Source organism: Uranotaenia lowii, chromosome 1 (assembly GCF_029784155.1).
Source record: "Uranotaenia lowii strain MFRU-FL chromosome 1, ASM2978415v1, whole genome shotgun sequence".
Taxonomy (NCBI): domain Eukaryota; kingdom Metazoa; phylum Arthropoda; class Insecta; order Diptera; family Culicidae; genus Uranotaenia; species Uranotaenia lowii.
Window position 1 is genome coordinate 12,989,590 of NC_073691.1, and position 26,153 is coordinate 13,015,742.

The 26,153-nt window shown below is 31.8% G+C and overlaps 1 protein-coding gene across 2 annotated transcripts in view; it reads left to right on the top strand.

Moving 5' to 3' along the window:
- Positions 1 to 26,153, top strand: part of LOC129742353 (serine/threonine-protein kinase 32B) — a 314,888-nt gene that overhangs the window by 84,512 nt on the left and 204,223 nt on the right. For both annotated transcript variants that reach the window (XM_055734247.1, XM_055734255.1), the window contains exon 4: positions 9,121 to 9,176. In XM_055734247.1, the coding sequence (XP_055590222.1) occupies positions 9,121 to 9,176 (56 nt within the window). The remainder of the gene's footprint in view (positions 1 to 9,120; positions 9,177 to 26,153) is intronic.

The following is a 26,153-nucleotide window of genomic DNA, read 5'->3' on the forward strand; positions in this document are numbered from 1 at the left end:
TCTGTTCTATAATTTTTATTTATAGAGGTTTTTAATCAACTTGGTCATTCGTCCACTTATTTGGGCTAATTCAGAAATCAACCAAATCAGCTCAAATTCTTCTCTGATTCTTGGTGACCTAAAAGACATCGAAAAAACATATGGGAACGAAAAGCCATTTTTTGCAGCAGTCTAGTTGACAAGTAATGCCAACTACGGTCGAGCCTCCAGGTTTTCAAAGTACTTAACAAAAGCTTTTACTAATTGGTTCTTTTTTGGGAGTACTGAAACATGATTTGTTCGTTGCTGACGTGTTTCGACAAAAAAAAAAAAATGAAATGGTTTGCCTCATTTTCTTGTCGAGTTTTTTAAATAACCCCAGGATTCTGGTTTTTTCGGATTTTGTGTTGAAAAATTCCAAATGCCCCGATTTTGCCAGGTTTTGGGAAAGCCCAAATAAACGCGGGAAAATTCTGCATTGTATACTGTAGAGGCCCCCCTTTAACCTGCATTAGAGTGAAACTATTCGAGAAATTATTCCAAATCATTTCATAATTTTCTTACTATTTTTTCTCTGATACATGTACTTTAATATAAATTTTCAAACCAAGCATTATTCTTTACATCATTAGAATATTTGGCAAAGTAGAAAGAAAAACTTAGCTATTTGTGTTTAAAATTTAAAACACAATTTCCAAATAACTAGCCTCAATTTTAAATTATTAAAATTCTATCATGAAACAGTCCATTGAAATATTATTTTGTTTTCATTTCTTCAATCAACATTTCTCTTAGAACAATATGGATTTTTTCGTATCTGTACCTCTTATAATGAATATTAAGTATATTATAACGGTGATTGAAAAGAATTATTTAATAAAATACATGCTTTATCATTTTTTTTTTGAAATTCGTATGTTGTGAGACAGGACCGTAGGAAGAACGAACTCATGGGGGGGTTTGATGACTGATTTTTACCTCTGATTTTTGTCCCAACAATGCACAAATACAAAAAAAATTAAAACAAATTATGTTTGTAACTATATGATTATTGATTTTTAAGTACGTTTACATTAAAAGTTTTCGTATTAAATCGTAACTTTAAAAAGGTCGTACACAAAATTCGCTTTCATCGATGGTTATAATCTTTTAATTTATTTTTTAAGAGGCTGATAGATCTAACTTACTTGATTTGAACATAGAATAAGCTTTTTGAGGAGAGCCTTCCATTTCATAAAAAAAATTATTGTTTTCTCAGATCAAACAAGCCCAATCTTTCTAACTATTTTGCAAATTCAAAGATTCTAAGCTTAAATGAAAATAATTCAAAATTTTTTTAAAAAAAAAGTAAGAGATCATCAGATTTTCGGATCAAATTTGCTTGATACAAACTGCAATATTCAAACACATTGCGGACCAAATACGAGATATCTCGTTTTTTTTTAACCAAATACGAGATTTCTGGTTTTTTCCTTCTTTAAAAATCCTGTGGTTGTTTTTTATATAAAAATTTGGGTTTATCAGATAAAAAAAACTCAAATTCTATCTTTTTATAATTTTCAGCTGAATTGTGTTTACAAACTAATTTTGATCAAAACTTTGAAATCTCGAAATCAAATTGACAAGCAATTTTAACACATTAAGGACCGCGAAGAAATCTCAAAAACCCCTGGACTAAATTTGACAAATATAGCATTTTCAAGTTACGAAAAATGTTTTGTTCAATTTTGTCGAAGGAAGTTTAATAATTAAATTCAGTCCATTCGAGTTTAACTTCAAAGTGTAGCACACTGTTGACAAGCAAAAAACGATTTATCTTCTATTTGGTCCAGAATATGTTAAGTTCGTGATCTTTTGAATTCCTTAACAGTTTATGTTGATTGTAAAATCTATTTACAAGCTAAATTTTTTCTCTGAATTTTGAATCTGCATTCTGAATTTGAGTTCTGAACTTGAATTCTAAAATTGCGCTTTAAATTTGTATCTGAATTTCCATACGATTTCTGAAATCTACAAAAAAATACGATTTCCGAATCTTATTCGCGATCAGAATTTTATGAGCCTAGTTTTAAAGCCCTCATTCATGAACCTGTAATTTATATTCTGTAGTTCAGGTTTAATCTAAATTCACTATTTAAATGATTTATTTTTAATCTGTATTGTGAATCAGAATTAAAATCTCGCGTAAGCTTTCATTACGTCGTATGAAACAAAATGTAAACAAAAAGTTTTTTCACGAAAAAATACAAAAACTGTCATAGTCACAACTTCTATCCTGTAGATTATTTGAAGCCTAGACAACATATTCTGCAAGTAAAATACAAATTTTAATGATGTTTTGATAACTTTTGCAGTATTTAGTTTTCTGTGAATTCGTACGATTTCATACGACGTAAAGAAAGCTCACGTGAGAAATATAAATTTACAATGATCTGAATCTGAGTTTTCAATTTTGAATTTCCATTTCGAAGCTATCAGTGTTTTGTGTAAGAATCAAGTTTATGAACTTCGAATTTGAATGTAAAACGAAATTTCTCTTTTACCGTGTTCGGAAAATTATAATTAAAATATTAAAAATGCATATGATCTCGAAAAACATGAGTCAAATTTAATGTGAAATGCAAAACCAAATTTGAACCAGGATTTCGAAGCAGCTTTCATTTCTAATTTCTTATGATTATTCGAACTGAAAACCCAGTACCCTAAACTGGATCAGAATCCGGAATACGAAAAAAAATAAATACAATTTTGGTTATCTATGAGAATTATGGAATCAGAACCTACGAAATGGGTTTTATTTAATTTAAAATTTTATATTCAGACTTTCGATTTTTTTTGTGAGACTTGCTGATTCTAACAAAAATTTAAATTGGCTTTGACTAACATTTCTCGCGACATGCTGATTTATTACTAGAAATACAGGGACAAAGCTCAGTATTTTGTAATTCTACGTTAAACTTGGGGACGTGAATTCTAGACAACCCCTCAAATTTATACTCCGTTTAAAATATTTACGATCATTGGGTTAACATGATAGGTGACTTTAAATGTAAAGTTTGAAAGAATTTTATGTTTGGTCGATGATTCAATATTTTTAGAAATGCCAATATAATGAAAATAATCGAAACTGGTTCAGAAATCCTTCTGGTTACTCTAATTTGAGTAATTCGTCTCTTTCGGTTTGACGATGATATGCGATAGACTGGTAAACATCTTTCTTGTAGGATGTTTCTGCATGTTGTTAGAGCAGATGATAATGATGACGATCATCATCGTCATTCTTTCCATCACGATGATAATGATGATGATGATATCATTGATTGTGTTTGCATGTTCCAATTTATCTAGCCCTTTTTTGTTTCTCTCTCTCGACAGTCAGGCAACTGAATAGAAAAAGAGTGAAGGAGGAAAAATGCTGCAAAATTGTTATGGTTGAGGTAAATACTTAGTCAGGGAAAATGAAGCTGAGCTGCGGCAAATCAACTTGGAGAGCAGGTTCATTATCAATGACTCGGTCAAGAGATGAATGATTCGAGTTGACCGGGTGACCTATTGGTGGTGGAAGTGAGGAACTTATTTTGACATATTTTTCTCCCCCTACATCCGGTGACTACTGGCTGGCCAATGGGGCATCGAGCTGGGATGACTGCATGGAAACGGCAAAAGTCGATGGTTGTGAACAATGAATTACCTACAACAGTACAACCAGAATCTAAAAATAGGACGTTCGTCGTCGTCGTCCGCCCTGTCTGTGATGAGTCGTTCAATGACAACAAGATCCGCTGAAATGATTCCAGGAACAGTTTCTGCACCCGGAAACCGATGAAAATTCGTGGGATTGAGCGTTTTCGGAGGAAGCTTGTAGCCGTCGGTTTTTCTTGGAATGGTACCTTTAATTTGAAGCTCTTGATGAAAGGCATTGTATTTCCCAAGTCGAAAATCTGTCAAATGAGACTTTTACTTTTTTAACCATAAATCGTAACAATGAAGTGACTCAACAAGGTAATCCTTTCCAAACAAAATGGTTGGAAAAACTGTTCAGAAATATTTCATTGCAGGTGAGCTGGAGAATAAACCACCCAGACCAGACCAAACCGGACGATCCCAATCTGCACCTGCTGTCATCGCGTCCCGGAATGGGTTATGACAGTGAAGGATGAATTCATGTGAATTGTTGCTGGTTTTAGGTTTGCTACCAGACTGGAACCGGGAACAGCACCATGACAGTCTGGCGCTAAATTCTTTCAGTTTCAGCTAGCTCTAATGGCTGACCACAACAGGTTGAGGTTTTGAAATCTAGCCCACAGGTGAAATCCCACCATGAGAGTAAGAGCTGCTATTCGCCAGAGGGTGAACATTTAAGTGCCCTCCTCTGACCACACCGTTACGTTGCATGGTTAAGCCCGGCTTAGTTGCAGTTATGAGAACAAACATTCCAAGCTGAAATACGTGGAATATGTATCTTTCCACAGAATTTTTGGCTTCATCGTAGCGATGTTTCATGGATGGATAGAATATGTTGTCAAAACTGTCAAAATTGTCAAAATTGTCAAAATTGTCAAAATTGTCAAAATTGTCAAAATTGTCAAAATTGTCAAAATTGTCAAAATTGTCAAAATTGTCAAAATTGTCAAAATTGTCAAAATTGTCAAAATTGTCAAAATTGTCAAAATTGTCAAAATTGTCAAAATTGTCAAAATTGTCAAAATTGTCAAAATTGTCAAAATTGTCAAAATTGTCAAAATTGTCAAAATTGTCAAAATTGTCAAAATTGTCAAAATTGTCAAAATTGTCAAAATTGTCAAAATTGTCAAAATTGTCAAAATTGTCAAAATTGTCAAAATTGTCAAAATTGTCAAAATTGTCAAAATTGTCAAAATCGTCAAAATTGTCAAAATTGTCAAAATTGTCAAAATTGTCAAAATTGTCAAAATTGTCAAAATTGTCAAAATTGTCAAAATTGTCAAAATTGTCAAAATTGTCAGAATTGTGAATATTGTCAAAATTGTCAAAATTGTCAAAATTGTCAAAATTGTCAAAATTGTCAAAATTGTCAAAATTGTCAAAATTGTCAACACTGTCAAAATTGTCAAGAAATGTCATTAATATCAATGTTTACGGCGTTCAGTCTAATCATTTTACCGTTAGTTCGAAGTTTTCGAAAGGTTTTCTTTTTTCGGGAATGTTTTGGAAGCTGCCAAAGTTTTCCTCAACAATGGCAATTTAAATTGTTTTCCTTTCCCGTGTTATTGCCATGTGATTAGCTATGTGGAATCACGCATCACGATGGCATGTTGTCTTGTGTTGGGTTCCAAAACATCGAAGCATTTCATTAGGCAACAGCTGCTGCACGCAGTTCCTTCTCAGTTTTCTGCACGGTCTACGATACAAGCAAGGAAGGCAAAATATTGGAGTATCTTTTCCGTCATCTGGGAGTAAAATATTTCGAAAATCTTATAGCAGCTAGAAGGTGAAACTTTTTCCTTCACCATGTGCGCTTCCCGGTTTTGTTGTTGGCAATTAGGTAGTTTTTTCTTGCGCTTCCTCATTTTTGCCTAAACTTTGTTGGCTGATGTTGAACAACCTCGATTTTGTGCCCCATTATTCGTAAAGTAAAGGATTTCTCACCGGGTTCAGAAACGAACTGCTGATGGCGTACGACTAGCAAAGAAAAATTAAGTGAGAAAGTGTTTTTGTTCAGCTCGACAATTTTCAGAATAGGTACCATTTTGGCCGTTCTCTTCTCGAAAGAAGCAAGAATGTGAGTGTTGGAGTGCTTTATTGCTGAAAGATTGAAATGTACACAGAAAATATTTGCAAAGAATGCAGAGCACAATATTTGCTCGACAGAAAAGTGAACAATCTAAAGGGGGCAAAAAATAAACTAAAAATGTGTCGCTTGTTAAGCAGAATTATGTGGAGAGCAAAGTTAAGGGAAGAATTTTCATTCGTAGTTACTTTGAAACAGAAATTTGTGTTCTGCAAATTTTTGTGTCGTGAATAATGCGGAAAATTAAAGCCACGGAAAAAGGTTCCGACTATCGAGGAACCCTTTTGTAAATTTTAAACATTTTTGACCTTTTTGAGACATTTTAAATTTTTTTGTCAATTTCAACCTTTTAAATTTTATCTTACATTACCTATAGACTTTTTTTTTGAAATTTTTGTCATTTTTGACATTTTTGACATTTTTGACATTTTTGGCATTTTTGACAATTTTTACATTTTTGACAATTTTGGCATTTTTGACATTTTTGGCATTTTTGACATTTTTGGAATTTTTGGCAATTGTGACAATTTTGTCATTTTTGTCATTTTTGTCATTTTTGTCATTTTTGTCATTTTTGTCATTTTTGTCATTTTTGTCATTTTTGTCATTTTTGTCATTTTTGTCATTTTTGTCATTTTTGTCATTTTTGTCATTTTTGTCATTTTTGTCATTTTTGTCATTTTTGTCATTTTTGTCATTTTTGTCATTTTTGTCATTTTTGTCATTTTTGTCATTTTTGTCATTTTTGTCATTTTTGTCATTTTTGTCATTTTTGTCATTTTTGTCATTTTTGTCATTTTTGTCATTTTTGTCATTTTTGTCATTTTTGTCATTTTTGTCATTTTTGTCATTTTTGTCATTTTTGTCATTTTTGTCATTTTTGTCATTTTTGTCATTTTTGTCATTTTTGTCATTTTTGTCATTTTTGTCATTTTTGTCATTTTTGTCATTTTTGTCATTTTTGTCATTTTTGTCATTTTTGTCATTTTTGTCATTTTTGTCATTTTTGTCATTTTTGTCATTTTTGTCATTTTTGTCATTTTTGTCATTTTTGTCATTTTTGTCATTTTTGTCATTTTTGTCATTTTTGTCATTTTTGTCATTTTTGTCATTTTTGTCATTTTTGTCATTTTTGTCATTTTTGTCATTTTTGTCATTTTTGTCATTTTTGTCATTTTTGTCATTTTTGTCATTTTTGTAATTTTTGTCATTTTTGTCATTTTTGTCATTTTTGTCATTTTTGTCATTTTTGTCATTTTTGTCATTTTTGTCATTTTTGTCATTTTTGTCATTTTTGTCATTTTTGTCATTTTTGTCATTTTTGTCATTTTTGTCATTTTTGTCATTTTTGTCATTTTTGTCATTTTTGTCATTTTTGTCATTTTTGTCATTTTTGTCATTTTTGTCATTTTTGTCATTTTTGTCATTTTTGTCATTTTTGTCATTTTTGTCATTTTTGTCATTTTTGTCATTTTTGTCATTTTTGTCATTTTTGTCATTTTTGTCATTTTTGTCATTTTTGTCATTTTTGTCATTTTTGTCATTTTTGTCATTTTTGTCATTTTTGTCATTTTTGTCATTTTTGTCTTGTCATTTTTGTCATTTTTGTCATTTTTGTCATTTTTGTCATTTTTGTCATTTTTGTCATTTTTGTCATTTTTGGCATTTTTGTCATTTTTGTCATTTTTGTCATTTTTGTCATTTTTGGCATTTTTGTCATTTTTGTCATTTTTGTCATTTTTGACATTTTTGACATTTTTGACATTCTTGACATGTTTGACATTTTTGACATTTTTGACATTTTTTGTCATTTTTGACATTTTTGACATTTTTGACATTTTTGACATTTTTGACATTTTTGACATTTTTAACATTTTTAACATTTTTGACATTTTTGACATTTTTGACATTTTTGACATTTTTGACATTTTTGACATTTTTGACATCTTTTGGCAATTTATATATATTAGGCTTTTTTGGTATTTTTTTGGACATTTTTGACAATTTGGTTTTTTTTTACATTTTTGTCGTTTTTGACATTTTTGACATCTTTGACATTTTGACAATTTAGACATTATGTTACATCTTTGCATTTTTTTCCAACCGAAAAATTTTTATGCAGTAGCATAAGTGATTTATTCCCCATGAATGTTTTCCTCTGAGACACTCGAAGAAATTCTTCTAATCATTTTCACATCATAAAGTCCAGATTTTTAAGCATTTGTAACGAAATAAGCCAGTTGGGATTTATGCGATTCGACTCACAAAATTTCACTTCTTCGGTCTGGCAAAACGATATGAAACCAGGGACCAGGAAAACAGGAATTTCGAATCCAAGCTTAGAAAAAGTTATATGGATAGTTTTCTCTTCTTTCCAATTGATTTTTAATGTTCATTAATTTCATCATTACTAAATATTTTCTCCCAAGCGAGAAAATATAAACTGTCTCTTAGCAAACGGATATTGTGCAGTGAATGGTAAAAAAAGTGAAACCTAATATCTGTGCTAATATTTTTCCCCTTGGTGCACTTTCTTTACAAAAGAAAAATGTGATTATATTGCGATTTTCAAGATGTAATGTGAATGTTGAAATCGTTAAGTTTTTTGACTGAAATCACATCTCGAAATTTGGTTTCAATTTAATTTTTAATTATTGTTTTCTTATAAAAAGTTAAAGGTTGAAGAATAATTTAGGGTAATGATTGAAAAAGTTCTCCAACCGCTGCTTTTGTTGTTCAAAAGTAATGTGATATTTTGGATCATTGACTCCACTTCACGATTTATCAATGGGTCCAATTTCCGTTCATTGGAACAAATAAACTTCTTCAATTGACGGTGAGCAGTCATCAAACCAATAAAATCCATCCCAATGCGCACCGTTTCGTATCGGATTTGGAATTTCAAATCAGTTTCAGGTCTCCCATTGATGAACTCGGGAGGAATAGTAGGAATAAATAAAAAGCTTAGTGGTGAATGGCATTGCCAAAACGCCATTCAGACTAGCAGTCCCGGAAAATACTCGAAATGAATTTTAATGTCAGCTCTGGTTCATTTTTCCCTTTTTCACGCGCTTTCTATTTCTAAAGATTTCCAAACCCAACAGTTGTGTCGAAGGAAAAATGGAAAGGGAAAATCCCAGCCATTTGGAACCAGCTCAAATAAGCACCCGTAAAATGCGAGACCGGTGTCCTTTTGGGGTTTATTTTTTTCTCGTGCTGGTGTCGAATCAATAATAGACTGTAGATTTTTGAAGAATGTTTGCTAGCAAATAAAAATAAATAAAAAAAAGTCTACTCCACTCCCAGGCAAATCCTTCGGATGCCGGCTAATGGATTTCTTTCTTGACGCCCTTTCTCTCTTATCGTTTCAGTAAATTTCGACCACTTTCAAATACTGCGGAACATCGGCAAGGGAAGCTTCGGGAAGGTGAGTAAATTGACGGACTGATTTATTGCATTCATATTCAATTTGGTTCTGATCGGGAGGGCGTTGAATTTAAAATTGCGGATTATTTAGTTGCTTTTTTGGGATGGTATTTTTTCCAAGTCAATTCAGTCGAAGGGAGTTTTTGGCGGAACGTGACAATCATAATTCATTCGGTTGGATCAAGGATAAAAATGGATAACCATTTATTTGGACTTTCGAAATTTTGATGTTCCTTAAAAAATTCCTTCAGCAGACACTTACTCACTTGAGTTCGCACTTGGCAGTTCTTTGTTCAAAGTAAAATAAGTAACAGAAAGAAAAATGAATCCACGACAAAATAAGTGACAGTTCATGGTCCGTTGTTTATAACAAGTTTCAAATGAATGACAGAACTTTGTTGCAGTTGATTAAACCAGTTTTTGATAGTCGATATTGAAGTAGAAAATTACTTCTCATATTTTAAAAGTAAACTTTCAATAGCGAAAGGTGAGAAACACAAAACATAAAATAAATGACTTTCGACATTAGTTAGAATTAGAGATGTGCCGAAGATCCGGTCGGCCGAATATTCGGCTTACCGAATAGTTGACCTAAGTATTCGGCCGAATGGACCGAACATCTATTCTTAAAATAGAAACAGTAACATATTTGTCAATTTTTTTGAAAATTGAAATTCCCCTCCATGAGGGTCCAAAAAAACAAGTAAGGTATTGTACTCTTAACTCAAAATTTGAAATTCCTTTAAGGGTAAAAATTTTGACTCAGAACTGATGCCCTAACCTTGAAAACTGATCCCTGGCTCAGATTAAATTTAGGCTTAAAATTAAAATGAGATATAGCTCACTTGAAGGTTCTGGAAACATATTAACAAAACCAAATTATTTTCCGGTTTGCATATTTAGAATTTTTTATCCAGTTAGGAATTTTATTTCTAAAAAAAGCTGTTTTGGAATTCCGATTCAAATTTGGTTACATCAGTTTCAAAAATCATGTATTCTAGTTTCGAAAACCGTGAATTTTAATGAAATTTTCATGGACTTTGAAACTAGAAATCATGATTTTTCCAAGACTGATGATTTGATTCGTGATTTTTTAAACTCATTTGCATTTTTAATTCTTAAATTAATTTTTAAGGAAAAATATTTGGTGATAAAAAATATGTTTTCTTCAATCAACAAATCTGCAAGAATTCTAAATTTTCTAAGTCTTTTGTTTTAGATTACTTATATTTCAGTTTTTACAAAAGCCAATTTCCAAACTAAAATCTAAAGATTGGATCAAGTTTGCAAGAATCAGACCCCTAATTTGCAATCTTTTCCTTTAACTTTTGAAATTTTGATTAATTAACATCGATGGCTAAAATATTTCAATTTGCTCAAAAATTTGGTAAATTTAGTTTATTTGATTTAAGCTATTTTTAAGAAACTGTAGACTTTTAAAAACTTATATAACAAAATCAAATAAAGTAAATCCACTAGCCTCTGGAGCACATTCAAAGATTTCAATTATTGATAGAAGTAATCGTTATTAAAAGTTTTTTTTAAATTGAACATAGCATTTAATTGATTTGAGAACATTTAAGGACTTCTATGTACGAAAATTTATTAATGTAAAAGAACTTAGAACTAGATACTCAAATAGTACTAAAATTACAAAAAAAAACTTTTTCTTTGCATGCATTGTTTAAGCAACATTATTATTTATTAAAATCAGGTGAGCTGACAAATTAGAAACTATCCATGGATTACAATAACTTTGGACTAAAATTCGCGTATTGATCATGCTACTTTTATCAAATTCAGAAAACTTCAATAGATTTAGAAGTGTTTCAATAAAAATTTAACAAAATTGGTAGGTAATTCTTTTAGAAAAATGTTACTGCTCGTAATCGCCACAAATTCTTAAATATCTAATGGATAGTCGAATTTTCAGAATTGATTACTTGTTTCATGTGGTTTATGTCTAAAGTACAGTAAATTTTATTTAAGTTTACTTTTGAAATCTTTCAGTTATAGATTTTTGACTTCCAGCCTAAATTCGAAAGAAAATAATAATGATCTTCGTGATAGGGGGTTCACCATTAACATTTCGCCTTTCATATACTCGAGAAAGATTCAGAATTCAGTTTTAATTTTAGATTACAGCTCACAGATTGCAATATATTTTTTTAAGAATTTTTATGAACATTTCGATGATTTGATGATAAAATTGTGTGTACGATTAATGATTTCAGATGAAGATCACGATTATCAAATAACATAAACATTACATTCAGGCCTTGTAAGCCGGGAAAATAAAAAATCCTGGGCTTACGTTTTACCAATCATATTTCTTAATATTTACCTAATCATATCTGAAATAAAAGAAAAGTTCTTCATTGATGACATATTTTGGCATTTTCAGATTCCCAAAATACGAAACACTGAATATTTGACGAATTTTCAAAGGTAGATATTTTTTAAATTTTTTGCCAATTTATAATTTCCCAATTTGGGAAATTTCGTTTTTTAGCATTTCGTAGCACATCTAAATATTTTTTTTCCAAAGCATGTTTTTTTCGGATTTTTTTGTCTAAGACTTTGACAACGGAAAAAGAAAGTGTTTTCGCTGAAAATTTGCCTTAAAGCATATTTGAGTTACATTACAAGGTTTCTTAAACTTTAAATTTTATACAAATCATTTGAGAAACAGGACAGATATGACGATTCTAAGCGAGGAAGTCTGATCAGGGAGTTTTTTTTTGTCTGGACTTTCAGGGTGCATCCATGAAAAAAGTAGTGATGCAAAACTAAAGATTTCAAGAACTCGTTGACAGACTCAGAAGAAATTTTTGATTCGTATTGGGTGAAAGGTCTGAACAAGAAGAGGTCGAATTTCTCTTTCTGACGCCACCCAAGATGGTGACTTCCGCTTATCTTTGAAATGCCGAAAAAAGTCTAAAATCTCATTAAAACTTTATGCGATTTTCAGAAATCTTAAGTTTTAAAATCGGAATTAAAACGTAAAATACAACAGCTAGAACCCCCCGCGAGATAATGTTTCGGATAGTCTCACTATTATATTAGTTAAAGGGTTGAGTAAGCGTTCAAGATTTTTTCCCGAACTTATGCGGGCTGAGCAAATCAAGACAATATTTTTTCAAACCCGGCAAAATTTGCGTACGTCAGCAGCTTCCAAATTAATTTTTCAAACAACTAAGAAAGAAAAAAACAATTTAGATGATAATAATTTGAATTTTCTGTTTTTTATTCATGTGAATGTTTTTTTTAGGAATTTTGTAAATATGAAATTTATAGATACAGCTTTGCTGAGAATAAAGTTTTTAAAACCTGTACAATCAGGATGCTCACTTTTCAAGCAAAGATATTGCCAAATTAACATGAGCTTTCCAATCCTTATTGAAATTGGGTTAGATTATACACTATCGAGTTTCATATCAATTTCAGTCGTAGAATTCAATTCGAATTGAAACTTTCCAACTTATTTAACTGAAGTTTTCTACTGTTATTTCTATGGTCCTTTTTCTTTTTAAATTATTCTATATTGAAGTAAATAACCTAGGTTAATCTTATCATTTTCCAATTTGTCATGTTTGATCTGATGGGATTCTTATTCTTGATAAAAAATTGTCTAACTTATTATATTTTTGAAATTTTAACACATTATATGAAAACAGGGCCGTAGGAAGAACTGCCTCATGGGGGGGGGGGGGGGGGGGGGGGGGGAGGGGGGGTTTGGTGGCAATTTTTTTCCAAAATCATTTTTGCTTGAAAAATGCATAAATAAAGCATAGTAAAATAGAAACACTAAGAGTATCTCACTATTCAGGTTTAAGTTCTTTTATATTAAAAGTTAATAATTTATCATCATAACTTTCGAAAATTTGTCCTAAAAGTATTCAGGTTTTTTAAACTTTAAACAATAAATGAAGGTTCTAAGGCTTCATTTGAAAGGAAAACCTGTTTGAGGCTTAAATCAAATTTATTTTTAACACTTGGAAACTCTATACACTCAGATTTTAGCTTAAATCTTTGATTTTGAAGCGCGTATCTACAATATTAAAAAACCAATAAAATATATTTCCAGCTGAATGTTCCTGAACGTGAAGATTAAGTGAAAGTATATTATCAATAAATTTTCATTAACAATTTATATCATTATTAACATTCGTTGAAAAAAAAAATGAAATTAAAACTTAGATTTTTCAAGATAAGATGAAGACAACATCTTATTCAAAGGGGAGGAAATTGCACAACTGAGTTCAGTAACCATGGTTGGGAATAATATTTTTTGTTGAAACACTATGTTGAAAAGGAGTTCAGATCTTATTTTTTAATAGTGGTTTTTACATGTTTTGTGTTTTGTTTTGGGTGGTTTTGAATTTTAATTCTGGATCTGAATTCTGCATTTTAAACCTGTATAAAAATTTAAGATTCCTTATTTGAAATCGATCTATGAATCTAAATTTCAAGCAAATATTCCCAATAATAATGATCAGAATAGACAGAATCTTTAACCAGAAATCTGTTCTTTAAGTTTTAAAGGATTTATTTACTATATGAATTTTTTTCATCAAATATTTATTCGCAAATCGACTTAAGAATCTGAAATAAAATTCCTAATGATGAAACTCTGGTATTTCAATTCTGGATGACCGTTATGGAACTTTTCAAAGATAAAATTTTGCTTAAGAATTAAGAGTAAAAATTTCGTATCCAAATCTTAAATTTCTTTTAATATTCTGAAATGATGAGTTTAGAAAAAGAAAAATGAATTTGATTTAAGTTTGAAATGCAAAGCCAAGATTCGAATCAGGATTTTGTCCCAATGATGAACCGAACTGAAAATCAAGAAGAATAAAATGGATACAGATTAAACAATGCGGTCACAGGCAACAAATTAAGATTTAAAAAAATTGGAACCAGTACATCGGAATTGATTCAAACCAAAGCCCACCAGATATTTTCCCGCACTTATCCGTGCAGGGCAAATCCGGGCTATTTTTTTCTAAAACCTTGCAAAATCCAGGCATTTGATTGCAAAGTTTACAAAATAAAATCTGAGCAATATCCAGGCAAATTTAGAAATTCTTCAATTAAAATTAATTTGTTTTTTTTTCACCGAAACACATCAGCCAGTTTATTTGGACAAACCTTGTTTAAAAAATTGTTAAGGACGCAGAAAACAAAATTGTTATCACGCAATATACATTTTTCTTTGATTTTTCAAATAAAGTAAAAACATTTGGGCAAAATCCGGGAAATCAGGCAATCTTAGTGAGTCTTATCTTATTGAAAATTCGATATTTGAGACTAAGAACTGTACCCAGAACTCCTGCACCAACTAATTTTGTGAATTACTTTTGATAGTGTTTTTCGAGTACAGTCTTTAAATATCTTTCAACAAGTGAGAAATTTATTGAAAATCTGCAGTAGACACATTCCACCGTGACGTGAAATCGCTTTTCCGGACTTTTCTGCACTGTTATCATTCTAGAAGTCAACCAATTCACTTGAAAATGAAAAAAATGTAGCAAACGGTCGAAAATTGAATTTCCTTCAAAATGAATATAATTTGGTCATTTTAAAATTTAAGTTGTTTTTGTTGTGATTTATTACTTTTGTGACGTGAATTCACGCTAGAATTACCTATTTCGGACTTTAGCACATACATCTTCAATTTCTTGTTCTCTCTGTGGAAATAGAATATCGGTGTCTTGTAATGAGTTGTAAAGAAAACAATTACCCACAATTTGATGTACAAAGCTTCTCGATTGAACAACAACGAACGAAGTTATGCTTATTTGAAGTTGTGACGTGAATTCACTCAGTTCAAACAGAACAGGGTAGTTGACTGAATTATCGTCACGAAATATCAAGTTATACTGTGATTAAACTGAACCATTCTTTGGAATCTTTAAATTTTATGTACACTTTTAAAAACGATATTTTGTTGTTCCGACTTTTACAATCATAAATTTTCAGTATTTGCACCCAACTTTTTCCTTATTTTGATTGGCATTTGAATAGCAACATATTGAGGGATCATATGTTAAAATTACTACTGTCTTCATTTAAAGATTCACCAAAAAAAAAATATTTTTTTTTCAATCTTTTTGTATTTTTATTTGAAAATAATGAACTTATTAAAAAAATCTAAAAAATTATGCTCGATTTGTAAAAATCCGACCGTTTTGGAGGGTCAAAACAGCTTCCAGAGCACATTTTTCATATAAAATTTAACAAAAAATCAAATTTTGCGACGTGAATTCACTCATTCGCGCTGTTGTAACTCAGCTAGATTCCAACCGATTTCTATAAATTTTAGAGTTTTAGAATCGTCTCATCATATTCAAAGGAAATCTTATTTTATTATTTCAAAAAAGTCGGAATTTTCTCGTAAAATTAAAAACTTCCCTTTTTTGTGACGTGAATTCACTCATTTGCTACTGTTTTTGTTCGCTTTTTAAACCAACTACATTGGATATAAACAAATTTTTTTTTCTACAAAATGAAGCCGTGTTTTTTGGCTTCTGAACATACTTAAAATATTTCCAAAAAAAATCATCCATTCATTAAAATTAATGATTTTGTAAAAATTGTCAAAAATACCTCTTTTTTCAACAAAAAAACTGATTTTCGAAATCATCTAAAACATGTGTTAAAAAACTTTTTTTTCTTTTTTCCGTTGGTTTTGTTAGATTTGAATTATCAAAATTATAGACAATGTTGAGGTTTTTTGATACGCGAACGGATAAAAATCACTTTTGAGCGGTACAAGCGCGTGGAATGTGTCAGTAGAATTTTGGACCTGGGATAAGATTTCGAGGTTTTGGCATTAGTTCTGAGTCAGGATTGATACTCTTGATTCACTTTAGTCGGTCATCAAAATTTAATCAAAAATTGAAAATTTTGAGTTCAAAGAAGAAAATTTTTCTTGACATTTTTTGGGCCATCATGGGAGAGGGGGGGGTGTACCCCCAAACCCCTCCCCCCCGTTCCTACAGTTATGTATGAACATGATTTTCTGTGGTTCGAAGGTATGAAATGGATGATGAATGAATTTAGCTCTGGTTCTAAATTTTGTTTGATTCTAAATTTTACATTTAAATTTCATTGTTTTTCAACACAATTTACTGTGATAACAATTTAGTACGATATAGCTTATATTTATCAAAAAACCAATTTTTATCCAATGATTTTCTAGTGAAAATATTGATTTCATCTAAAAAATATAATTTTTTGCCTGAAAGTATGCTATGACTTTGGGGTTGTAGACAAACTTTCTCTAAATTTATCAGTTTGAGAAATTAAAGTAATTTAGCCGAACAATCTTTAACCGACCTTTTATCTTTCGACTTGCTTTATTTTTCGCAAAGCCGAAGCGTCTTTGGATGAAGGATCTTTCTGCTGAAAAAATCACAATTCTTTTCGCTCTACGGAAATGCCTCTAATTCATGTACGGTATCGAGAATCGTTCTAATTTTTTTAAAATAGAAATTTGAAATAACATGCTTCCAGAATCTGCAAAAGACGGAAAGTTTATAAATTTTTCAAATAAGATATGATGATAACAGGAAAATGGAATCAATTATTTCAATTATCCCCTGCTCACTTCCCGTTAGTTTGTATGTTTAAAATATTATGTATTCTTAGGCATGGCATATGAAAAAAAAATCCATAGCCTCACGCCCTGCATTAGGACCATTTGTATATTTTACAGTCCACGCGAGATTCATAATCTATTATCTACTCAATTTTGAAAGAAACGACCGACCCAGATTTAAACAAAATTGCCATACCACACTGTCAAACTTATTGGAACTTGTCCATTGAAGGCAAAGGAAAAACAAAACTTCGAGAAAACATATTGAATGTAGTTGCTGTTTAATCAGAAAAAAGTAAATGTGTTGAACGTGAACACTTTTGATGGAAAGTGTCTGATTCAGTTTGACTTTCAATTATTTCACCAAACTCTGAGTGGTAAGTAAAGTGATTTTTAGGAATTTTTGATTTATGGACAATTCTATGGAAAGAATTTTGTGTAGAATGAATTTAGACGACTACTAAACACAACTGTTTATATTTCACGAGCAAACTTAATCAAGTTTAATTGAAGAACCCTGCAAATAATCTTGAGCCTCTGTCAGAGCCAGTGTTGACAAAAATCCCGGAACAAAGTACATAATTCTATCCGGATGGAGGCGGGAAAGTAAAACGGAAGTACCGGGTGGAACTACTCTAATCCTCGGAAAACAATATTAGGCGCCTAGTATTTTGGTACCCTCCGGACGTGCTAATTGGCTCGTTATGCTGGTCACACCAAACACCAAACACAATCATCGAATGAATGAATGAATTGGTCACCGAACTTGAGCAGAGCTTTGGTTTAGGGAAGTCCATTCACGTCGTTTCGTTGGTTCTCGTTTATTCGTTTGTTTGTTTGTTTGTTTGATCCATTCTACTCTGTCTGTCCCTCTAAACAACCACGTTAAGTGATTTCGTGGGAGGATTATCGGTTTAGTGAAGAGGCTTAGTCCCGTTTTAGGAAAGCTCATTTGTTTGAATCAAGTGTGTGCTGAAATTGTTTAGCCCAATTAAGGGATATGCCCCACCTATTTTGTGATGTAATTACTAAATATTAGAATGAGAAAAAAAACCCTTTTAAAATTTTTCAACCTGTCTCGGAATTTTCTTGAACTCTACCCAAGTCCTAATGGAATTCCTTCTTCCGTCCAGCTTCAAGCTGCGAGATGATTCTGCATAAAAATCCAATTAACCAGCTTCCGCAAATAGCCTCAGGTCGGGAAAATTTGCTGATATTGCTCAATCCCGGGAGTGAGTGAGTGAGTGCAAACAACAACAAAAACTTCAGCTTCGAACTCAGTCTCTCACTTCCGAAAGATTGAGTTTTCCCTAAAAGAGTTCGGAAGGAAAAAAAATCCGGGCAAAATTTCCCTCAAATCTCAATCGACCAATCTGGGCCATTTTGTTTGGTGGTGGAAGCGAGGAAAAAAACGATCCAAACGTGGTTAACTGTCGGGCTTTCGCTCAATTAGGCACGCACAAAATGAACCGTAATGTATGTAGATGGAAAGCGCAATGTTTTGGAACCTCAACGGGAAAGTGGCTTAGTTAGAAGGTTTGACTAACTAACTAACAAACCAACTAAGCCAACTAACGAACGAACTGGGATGCCATTTTGCCGCTCAATTTTCGGTACAATGGTAATGGAAGAGCTTTTTTTTCTGGTAAGTGAAGCTTTCAATGGATCAATCAGAGTCGCTCCGGTTAATATACTTGTAAGGCGGAGTAAATTAGTAAATATTGGTGGCCAGAGAGCTGATGGGAATTCGGAAGTAGGAATCGTGAAAATGGGTACAATTTTCTTATGGGGTTGTGTAGAGCTAAGAGTTTTTCGGAAAGTAATTCTTATGAATTTCAATAGCAAATGCCGGTGGCTCCATAGAGTGTGATTGAACAAATGAAATCTAACAAACCCAAAACATTGATTATTGAAACTTCAACTTTCATTGTTGGGTTCATAATTTTGAGTCCTAAGTCTTGAGTTTTGAGACTTGCATCTTTAGTTTTGAAGCTAGAATTTTGAATCTTGAGTCCGGAGTCTTGAGTCTTAAGTCTTGAGTCTTAAGTCTTGAGTCTTGAGTATCGAGTTTTATGTGTTTTGTTTTTAGTTTTGAGTCTTGATTCTTGAGCCTTTAGTCTTGAGTCTTGAGTCTTGAGATTTGAGTCTTAAGTCTTATGTCTTGAGTCTTGAGTCTTGAGTCTTATGTCTTGAATCTTGAGTCTTGAGTCTTGAGTCTTGAGTTTTGAGTCTTGAGTTTTGAGTCTTGAGTCTTGAATCTTGAGTCTTGAGTCATGAGTCTTGAGTCTTGAGTCTTGAGTCTTGAGTCTTGAGTCTTGAGTCTTGAGTCTTGAGTCTTGAGTCTTGAGTCTTGAGTCTTGAGTCTTGAGTCTTGAGTCTTGAGTCTTGAGTCTTGAATCTTGGGTCTTGTGTGATGAGCCTTAAATTTTTAATATCATTTCAATCAAATTTTCTAGGTTTAGATAATTTGCTGGAAAGTTGCAACGTTCAATAGATTTCTGACGGTCGCCATACAAGAAAAATGCGCATACAGAATTCAAGTCCAAATCAATATTTAAATTCACTGACTAATATTTTTAAATAGGATTCTTAAAAAAATTAAATAAGAGTTTTCAAAAATTCCAGTAGCGAAATTTGATTGGTGGTCGTGCTCTAAACGTACTTTCGCTGATGAAAAATATGTGTTATTCATTTTATTTCAAACCAACCCACAGTTAGTAATTATTGTAATTGAATCTAAAAAACAAACGTTAAACTTTTGTTTACTCTAGAATTTACTGCTCCCGATTCAAGCCAAAGCGCTAAGCTAAAAAAGCAGAAGCAGGGAGTTAACCGTAGGAGATTACACAGAAATTGCTGCCTTCCAACAGCCATGGCGCAACAACATAAGCTCTATTATCACTTGCCTCCGATCGACCATCTAACGAATGTATGTGCCTGTGTAAAACCACATTATCCATTACCAAGGGTGGGTAGCTATGAGTTTTCCTCCAGTAACTGAGCTCCAGAAGGGTGGCTCCAGAGAGATTGAAAGTTTCCGCAACCGTACACGCAAAACTATCCCGGGGAAACCTTACACCATATTCAAGCCAACCATCCGGACTACTCACGTACAACATCAGCCGGATTGTAGCTACGTACAAACGTGCGCATTCCCGCATGCATGTACGAACAAAATCAACATCATGCACCCATCATAATTGCATGGCTTTGCCGATGGAACACACCTTTCTATGGAAAGAAAAGACGGCTTAACTTAAGTTGATTAGCGAGGAATTTTGCTTCAAATTAAAGCTTAGTTCTTTTAGAAATGGGACAGTTACGAATGCCTGTATCTAAAAAACCATTCGTTTAAACGAAATACTTTCTTTGAAGAAAAATAAGGTAATGTTATGATCTTTTATGGAAAAATTTGAAAAAAAATATTTACCGTTTTTGGTTAAAGAAATTTCTACTTTATTCTTGGTATCTCCCATTGGCCGGCGCACACTTTTTTCAGTCATGGTATTGATCAGTTTCTCCAACTTATACTTCGTAAAATCTATATTTCAGGTGGCTTCACCCTCCTTTTCAATTTTTGATACTTTTTGGTCCAATACTTCTCTGGAAACTGGAAACTGGAAGCATTTTAGTGGATACAGTTGTTCCGAAATGAACAAATTTGATTATTTTTGACCACATTTTTGTACGTTTTTTTTCCGGTACCGGTTTTACAGCTTAAGCGCTTTGGAACTATCAAAAAATATATGTTTGAGGTTGGATTTCAATGAGTCATCACTAGGCAACACTATCAGCTTATCGGAGAAAATTGTTTTGGACATTTCAGCGATCTACCCTTAGTTTTTCGTTTATTAAAAATTAAAAATGCTGGTATGAGACTTGACTTCCTTGATGACCCTTAACCGTTGTTGCCGATCATGTGCTTCACTCCAATGCTTGATTTGAACTTTGTGGACATTATTTACAGTGTTTGCATACTTATCCACCACAAAAACTCAGTAATTCTTTGAATAATCAACGGTTTTTTCAGCTATCAATTTGATAATGACGTATTTTAAAGGAAACTGTGCAAAATAATTTTTTTCTTTTTCTCTTGCATCGTACATATCTCAAAAACGCGTAAAGTTTAAATTTTGAAAAAAATAGGTCGAATAGTATTTTTTACAGGCAACAAAATGCTGTCAAAGTTTTTAATATCCAATAACTAGTTAACGAGCTATTAGCAAATGAAAATGTCCCATTTCTAAAAGAACTAAGCTTTAATTGTTAGTTAAAGATGATTTGAAAATTTCTTAAAAGTTAAGTTTAGCTTAGATTCCACTACAATTTTGACAATTTTGATAATTTCGACAATTTTGACAATTTTGACAATTTTGACAATTTCTACAATTTTGACAATTTTGACAATTTTGACAATATGACAATTTTGACAATTTTGACAATTTTGACAATTTTAACAATTTTAAAAATTTTGACAATTTTGACCATTTTGAAAATTTTGAAATAATTTTGACAATTTTGACAATTTTGACAATTTTGACAATTTTGACAATTTTGACAATTTTGACAATTTTGACAATTTTGACAATTTTGACAATTTTGACAATTTGGACAATTTTGACGATTTTGACAGTTTTGACAAATTTTCAAAATTTTGACAATTTTGACAATTTTGACAATTTTGACAATTTTGACAATTTTGACAATTTAGACAATTTTGACAATTTTGACAATTTTGACAATTTTGACAATTTTAACAATTTTGACAATTCTGACAATTTTGACAATTTTGACGATTGTCTTGAATCTTGATCTTGTAATGGGGGTCTGTGGTTTGCTGGTAAAGATAGAACTTGTACACAACAGGGGTTTTGACAATATTGACAATTTTGACAATTTTGACAATTTTGACAATTTTGACAATTTTGACAATTTTGACAATTTTGACAATTTTGACAATTTTGACAATTTTGACAATTTTGACAATTTTGACAATTTTGACAATTTTGACAGTTTTGACAATTTTGACAATTTTGACAATTTTGACAATTTTGACAATTTTGACAACTTTCACAATTTTGACAATTTTCACAATTTTGACAATTTTGACAATTTTGACAATTTTGACAATTTCGACAATTTTGACACTTTTGACAATTTTGACAAATTTGACAATTTTGATAATTTTGACAATTTTGACAATTTAAACAGGTTTTCATTTGTTGCAAATTGACAACTTTTAAAGTCGATTTAGAAATTAAATTCAGATCCTTGAATTAAAATTGAAATATGAATATCTTTATAGGAATGTGATTTGAGATTGAAGTTTTAAATGAAAATTTCTTTTTATTTATTTTTGAATGAAAATTTTTTGGTTGGAAATTTTAATTTAAATCAATTCGAGCAAACGACCTCTTCATCCTTTCTACAAATGTCAGTCCATAAAAATTCAATTCTTTCATCGAGTCAAAAAATATACTTTTCCTATCTTGATTGCTCAAAATTTGTACTAGAAACTACAGGGAGCATCCACAGCACTTAAGTGAGGGCCACTTTAAGTGAGTAAATTCGCTTGTAGAGCTAAAAAATGAAAAAAAAGAAATGGAGAAAAAACTGCAATGCACATCCCATGTCTGCCGGAGGACACTGTTCAAAAAAATTCGTTCAGACCCTAGTTTCGTTCGACAAATGTTTGTAAAAGTTCCTTCTTCAAAGTTAATTGAATGTAGGCACTTGAGGCATCCACTTTAGATTTCATCACTCTCTGGCTCGTTCAAATGAATTCCTTTTTTCTACATGTGTTATCGCATCACACATATGGCATTTGACTGAATTTCCAGCACTTGCTGGCTCTACATAGGTTTTTTGTTCCTTCTACTTTCTATCTATTTTGGTGCCGTTGAAAAATGAACTTTTCCTTTGGGTGTCTGTCCGTTTCTCGTCAACTTTCCGGAAACTAAGCTAGTACAGAGACTGCCTTCCTCAACACAAATGTCGGGATTCTTCTTTTAAAGTGCTACACTAGAAACAACCACCGGGAAGCGGCATGTTGCAGAGTAATGTATTTTTTTTTCTCTAAGTAAGTTTTTGCTACCAAAGAAAACTTGAAAAGCCACCAGCAGCGTTGAATAGTTGAAAATGGGGTTTTACTCGTTTTGGAATGAAGAAGCAAGGGGTTTTTTCGCCCTCGTTTTTTTTCCTTTAAACAAAAATTTACTCTGCACTCTTACTTGATAGCTATCGCTAGTGGTGAACTTGTGTACTTCTTGCCACTTTACCATCAGCAGCGGGAAGTTTATTAATTTAAGATGCATTTGATGGAAAACTACTTGAGGGTGAAATTTATACCTTCTCTTCACCCGCTTTACGCTTTTTTAAGAGTTTGTCCGGATATTCATTATGGAAGGAGAAAGTAATTTACGGAAGCAAGCAAAAAAAAAGTACGTGCTCAAAAGTTCAGAAATACTCTTAATGCCCCCTGCAAATTGCTCCACTTGACTGGAATTGCTCTGACCTGACTAGACGGGACATGTTTTAAAGAAAAAAACACAACCTAGTTCCATTCATGGTCAGAGTCCAGAATCCACAAACGGTCAGTCCACAAATGGGGCAGTAAAAATTTGGCCAAAATCTGCTGCAAGTTGCCGCCCTGGCTGGTTTTCAACTGTGGCTTTTTGAGTGCGCTTTTTGGAATTGCGGAACCATTACACCAATTCGGGAAGTTTGGTTCCGAAAGTTGACCAAACAATTTGTACCACTAGCTGAAAATTGTTCCGGTACCCAGTTGGTCAGTACCGCATTGCCTTGCCGTATTAGAAAACGATTCAAAGTTTGGGTAAAATAGTATCGCTTTTCAGATGCTTCCGGCGTGGTAGGTTGAAATTTCAATTGATAAAATTAGCTGCCGCAATCAAGCTACAGCATTGTTGAGAATTCTACTCTGGAACTTACTCTTGGTGGTGGAAATGTATGTATGTAAAACTGTTCGAATGAGTTAGAATTTTATTAGAACTATATTTTGACAAGCTTATAGAGAACGAAAATGGTAAAAACCAGGATTCCTGAAAAAACTCATCAGCAATTGATAAAATAGTTAGTTTTAAAGAATATGAAATCTATTCAATAAGATATGTAGACTCAAAATTCAAGATTTATGACTAACGACTCAAGATTTGAGCATCTCAGCAAATCATCATTAGAGACTCAAGACTCAAAATTCTAAACTCAAGACTCAAGGCTCAAGACTCACGACTCAAGACTCCAGACTCAAGACTCAAGACTCAAGACTCAAGACTCAAGACTCAAGACTCGAGACTCAAGACTCAAGACTCAAGACTCAAGACTCAAGACTCAAGACTCAAGACTCAAGACTCAAAACTCAAGACTTAAGACTCAAAAGTCAGGACTCAAGGCTCAAGACTTAAGACTTTAACTCAAGACTCAAGACTCAAGATTCATGACTAAAGATTGAGACTCAAGACTCAAGACTCAAGATTCAAGATTCCGGACTTAAGCCCCAAGACTCGTACGTACGACTCAAAACTCATAGACTTCAAGATTCAAAACCCAACTATTTTCACTTTTGCAAAGAAATTTGCTACAATGTTTTTATTTCTTTATCCATGTTCGACAAAATATAAAATTTTAGTGTAAATTTTTTGAAAAGTTAGCTTAAAAAAGAATTTATATTTTTTACGTGAAAATCGTTTGAGATCTTCATTGAAGTTGCTGATGAGGAGAACAAATTTATTGAAAATCTGTTAATTTCATGTTCAAAACTGATTCAATTTTCTATTTTTGTGCCGCTATCTCATCAAAACTCCAAATAATGACCAAATATTACACCAAATTTGAAATCAGCTCGAAAATGGCCTGTTCCATAACTTTTAGTTTTGCTTGTTTTCAAAAATCACTTACTACACATTTCAAGACCTGAATATTATTTTTCGTGGGCTAAATTCAGCCTCAAATATTGATCTAAGTTTATCTCCAAACCGATTGAATTTTAAATTGTTGTAATTTTAAATTTTTTTGAATTGAGATTGCAACTAATATCGCATATCTAGTGTTTGAGTTTACACGTATATCTTTTAGTAGTTTCTTTTAATTTTATTGTCCCAAAATGTTCATTTTCGTTTCAAATAAGTTCTGAATTTCATTTTTGAGAGTTGATTTTTTATTTTGACCATCAATATCAATCCCAAATGGCTTCGTGTTTATACATCTCGTTTTGGAATCAAGAATCTAGATTTAGAAGGACACCGGAATAAATATTTTAGTAGCAACACAGTTTCTGGAATCAAAAGTTTTTTTGAAACATTTAACAAGACAGAAGGCAATGCAAAAAATGATGCATAAAAGCTTGTATGCCAGATTGAAGTTTTTTTGTCCCTTTTGAGTTTTTTTATATAATGCTCTCAAAGGATGATATAATTTAGTAATTCTTGCATGGAGTTCTTATATAATTTGTGATTTGTGATATTATAATATCCTACGAGTAATTAACTTTGTTTCATGTCGATAGGAAAAAAATAATATCAAAATATCTCATCTTGATGTAATTTTCTTCTCTCTTCTGATTGAAGAGCAAACCTTCTATTTTTCCCTTACCATCTATGAAAACATTCAACTTTTGACAAAAAAAATTTAATGCACGTTTTGGTTGTATTTGAAAAGTTGATAAAATTCCATTGCTATTCTACGATTCCCGTTGATCAAGATCAAATAATCATGTAGGAAATTTTATGATGCAAATATTAACCAAATTTTGTAAAAAAAATTGTTCCAAATCCGTCAAAACATGATGTATATTCCCTATTTTTTTTCAAATTCCCTTTAAGAAATTTAAAATAGAATTTTCGAAAGGTCCATAATTCAAAACCTCTCATAAAACACAAGGTATTTGAATTTGAATCTGTCTGTTCCCTATCCTGTCTGTTCCCTATCCACAACTGAAACGATCGTCGTGAATATAATACTTACATATTCCTCACGCAACATTTTCATAAAACATGACACAATCCCTAGAATTTCAAGTAATTTCCTTCAAATTTTAAACAAAACCAAATTTTTACACATGTAAAATGATAATTTATTGTTTTGGTGGCTAAGTTTAAATATATTCAGTTGATTTTGGATTTTTTTCACTTTGTTTATTCTCGATTTTTTTTTTAAAACTTTTGGTTACAAAATAACCCGAATTTTTTATTTTTCAGAATATGAATAGCATGCGATTTTGTGGCATGCAAGCTTATAAAAAATATATTCAATTTTTTTAAACAAACACAAACACACAGAAGGATTTTTTTTGAGTAGGAGGATTATTTTTTTTAGATGATTCCCTCTTTCCAATGGATATTAAAACTAATAATT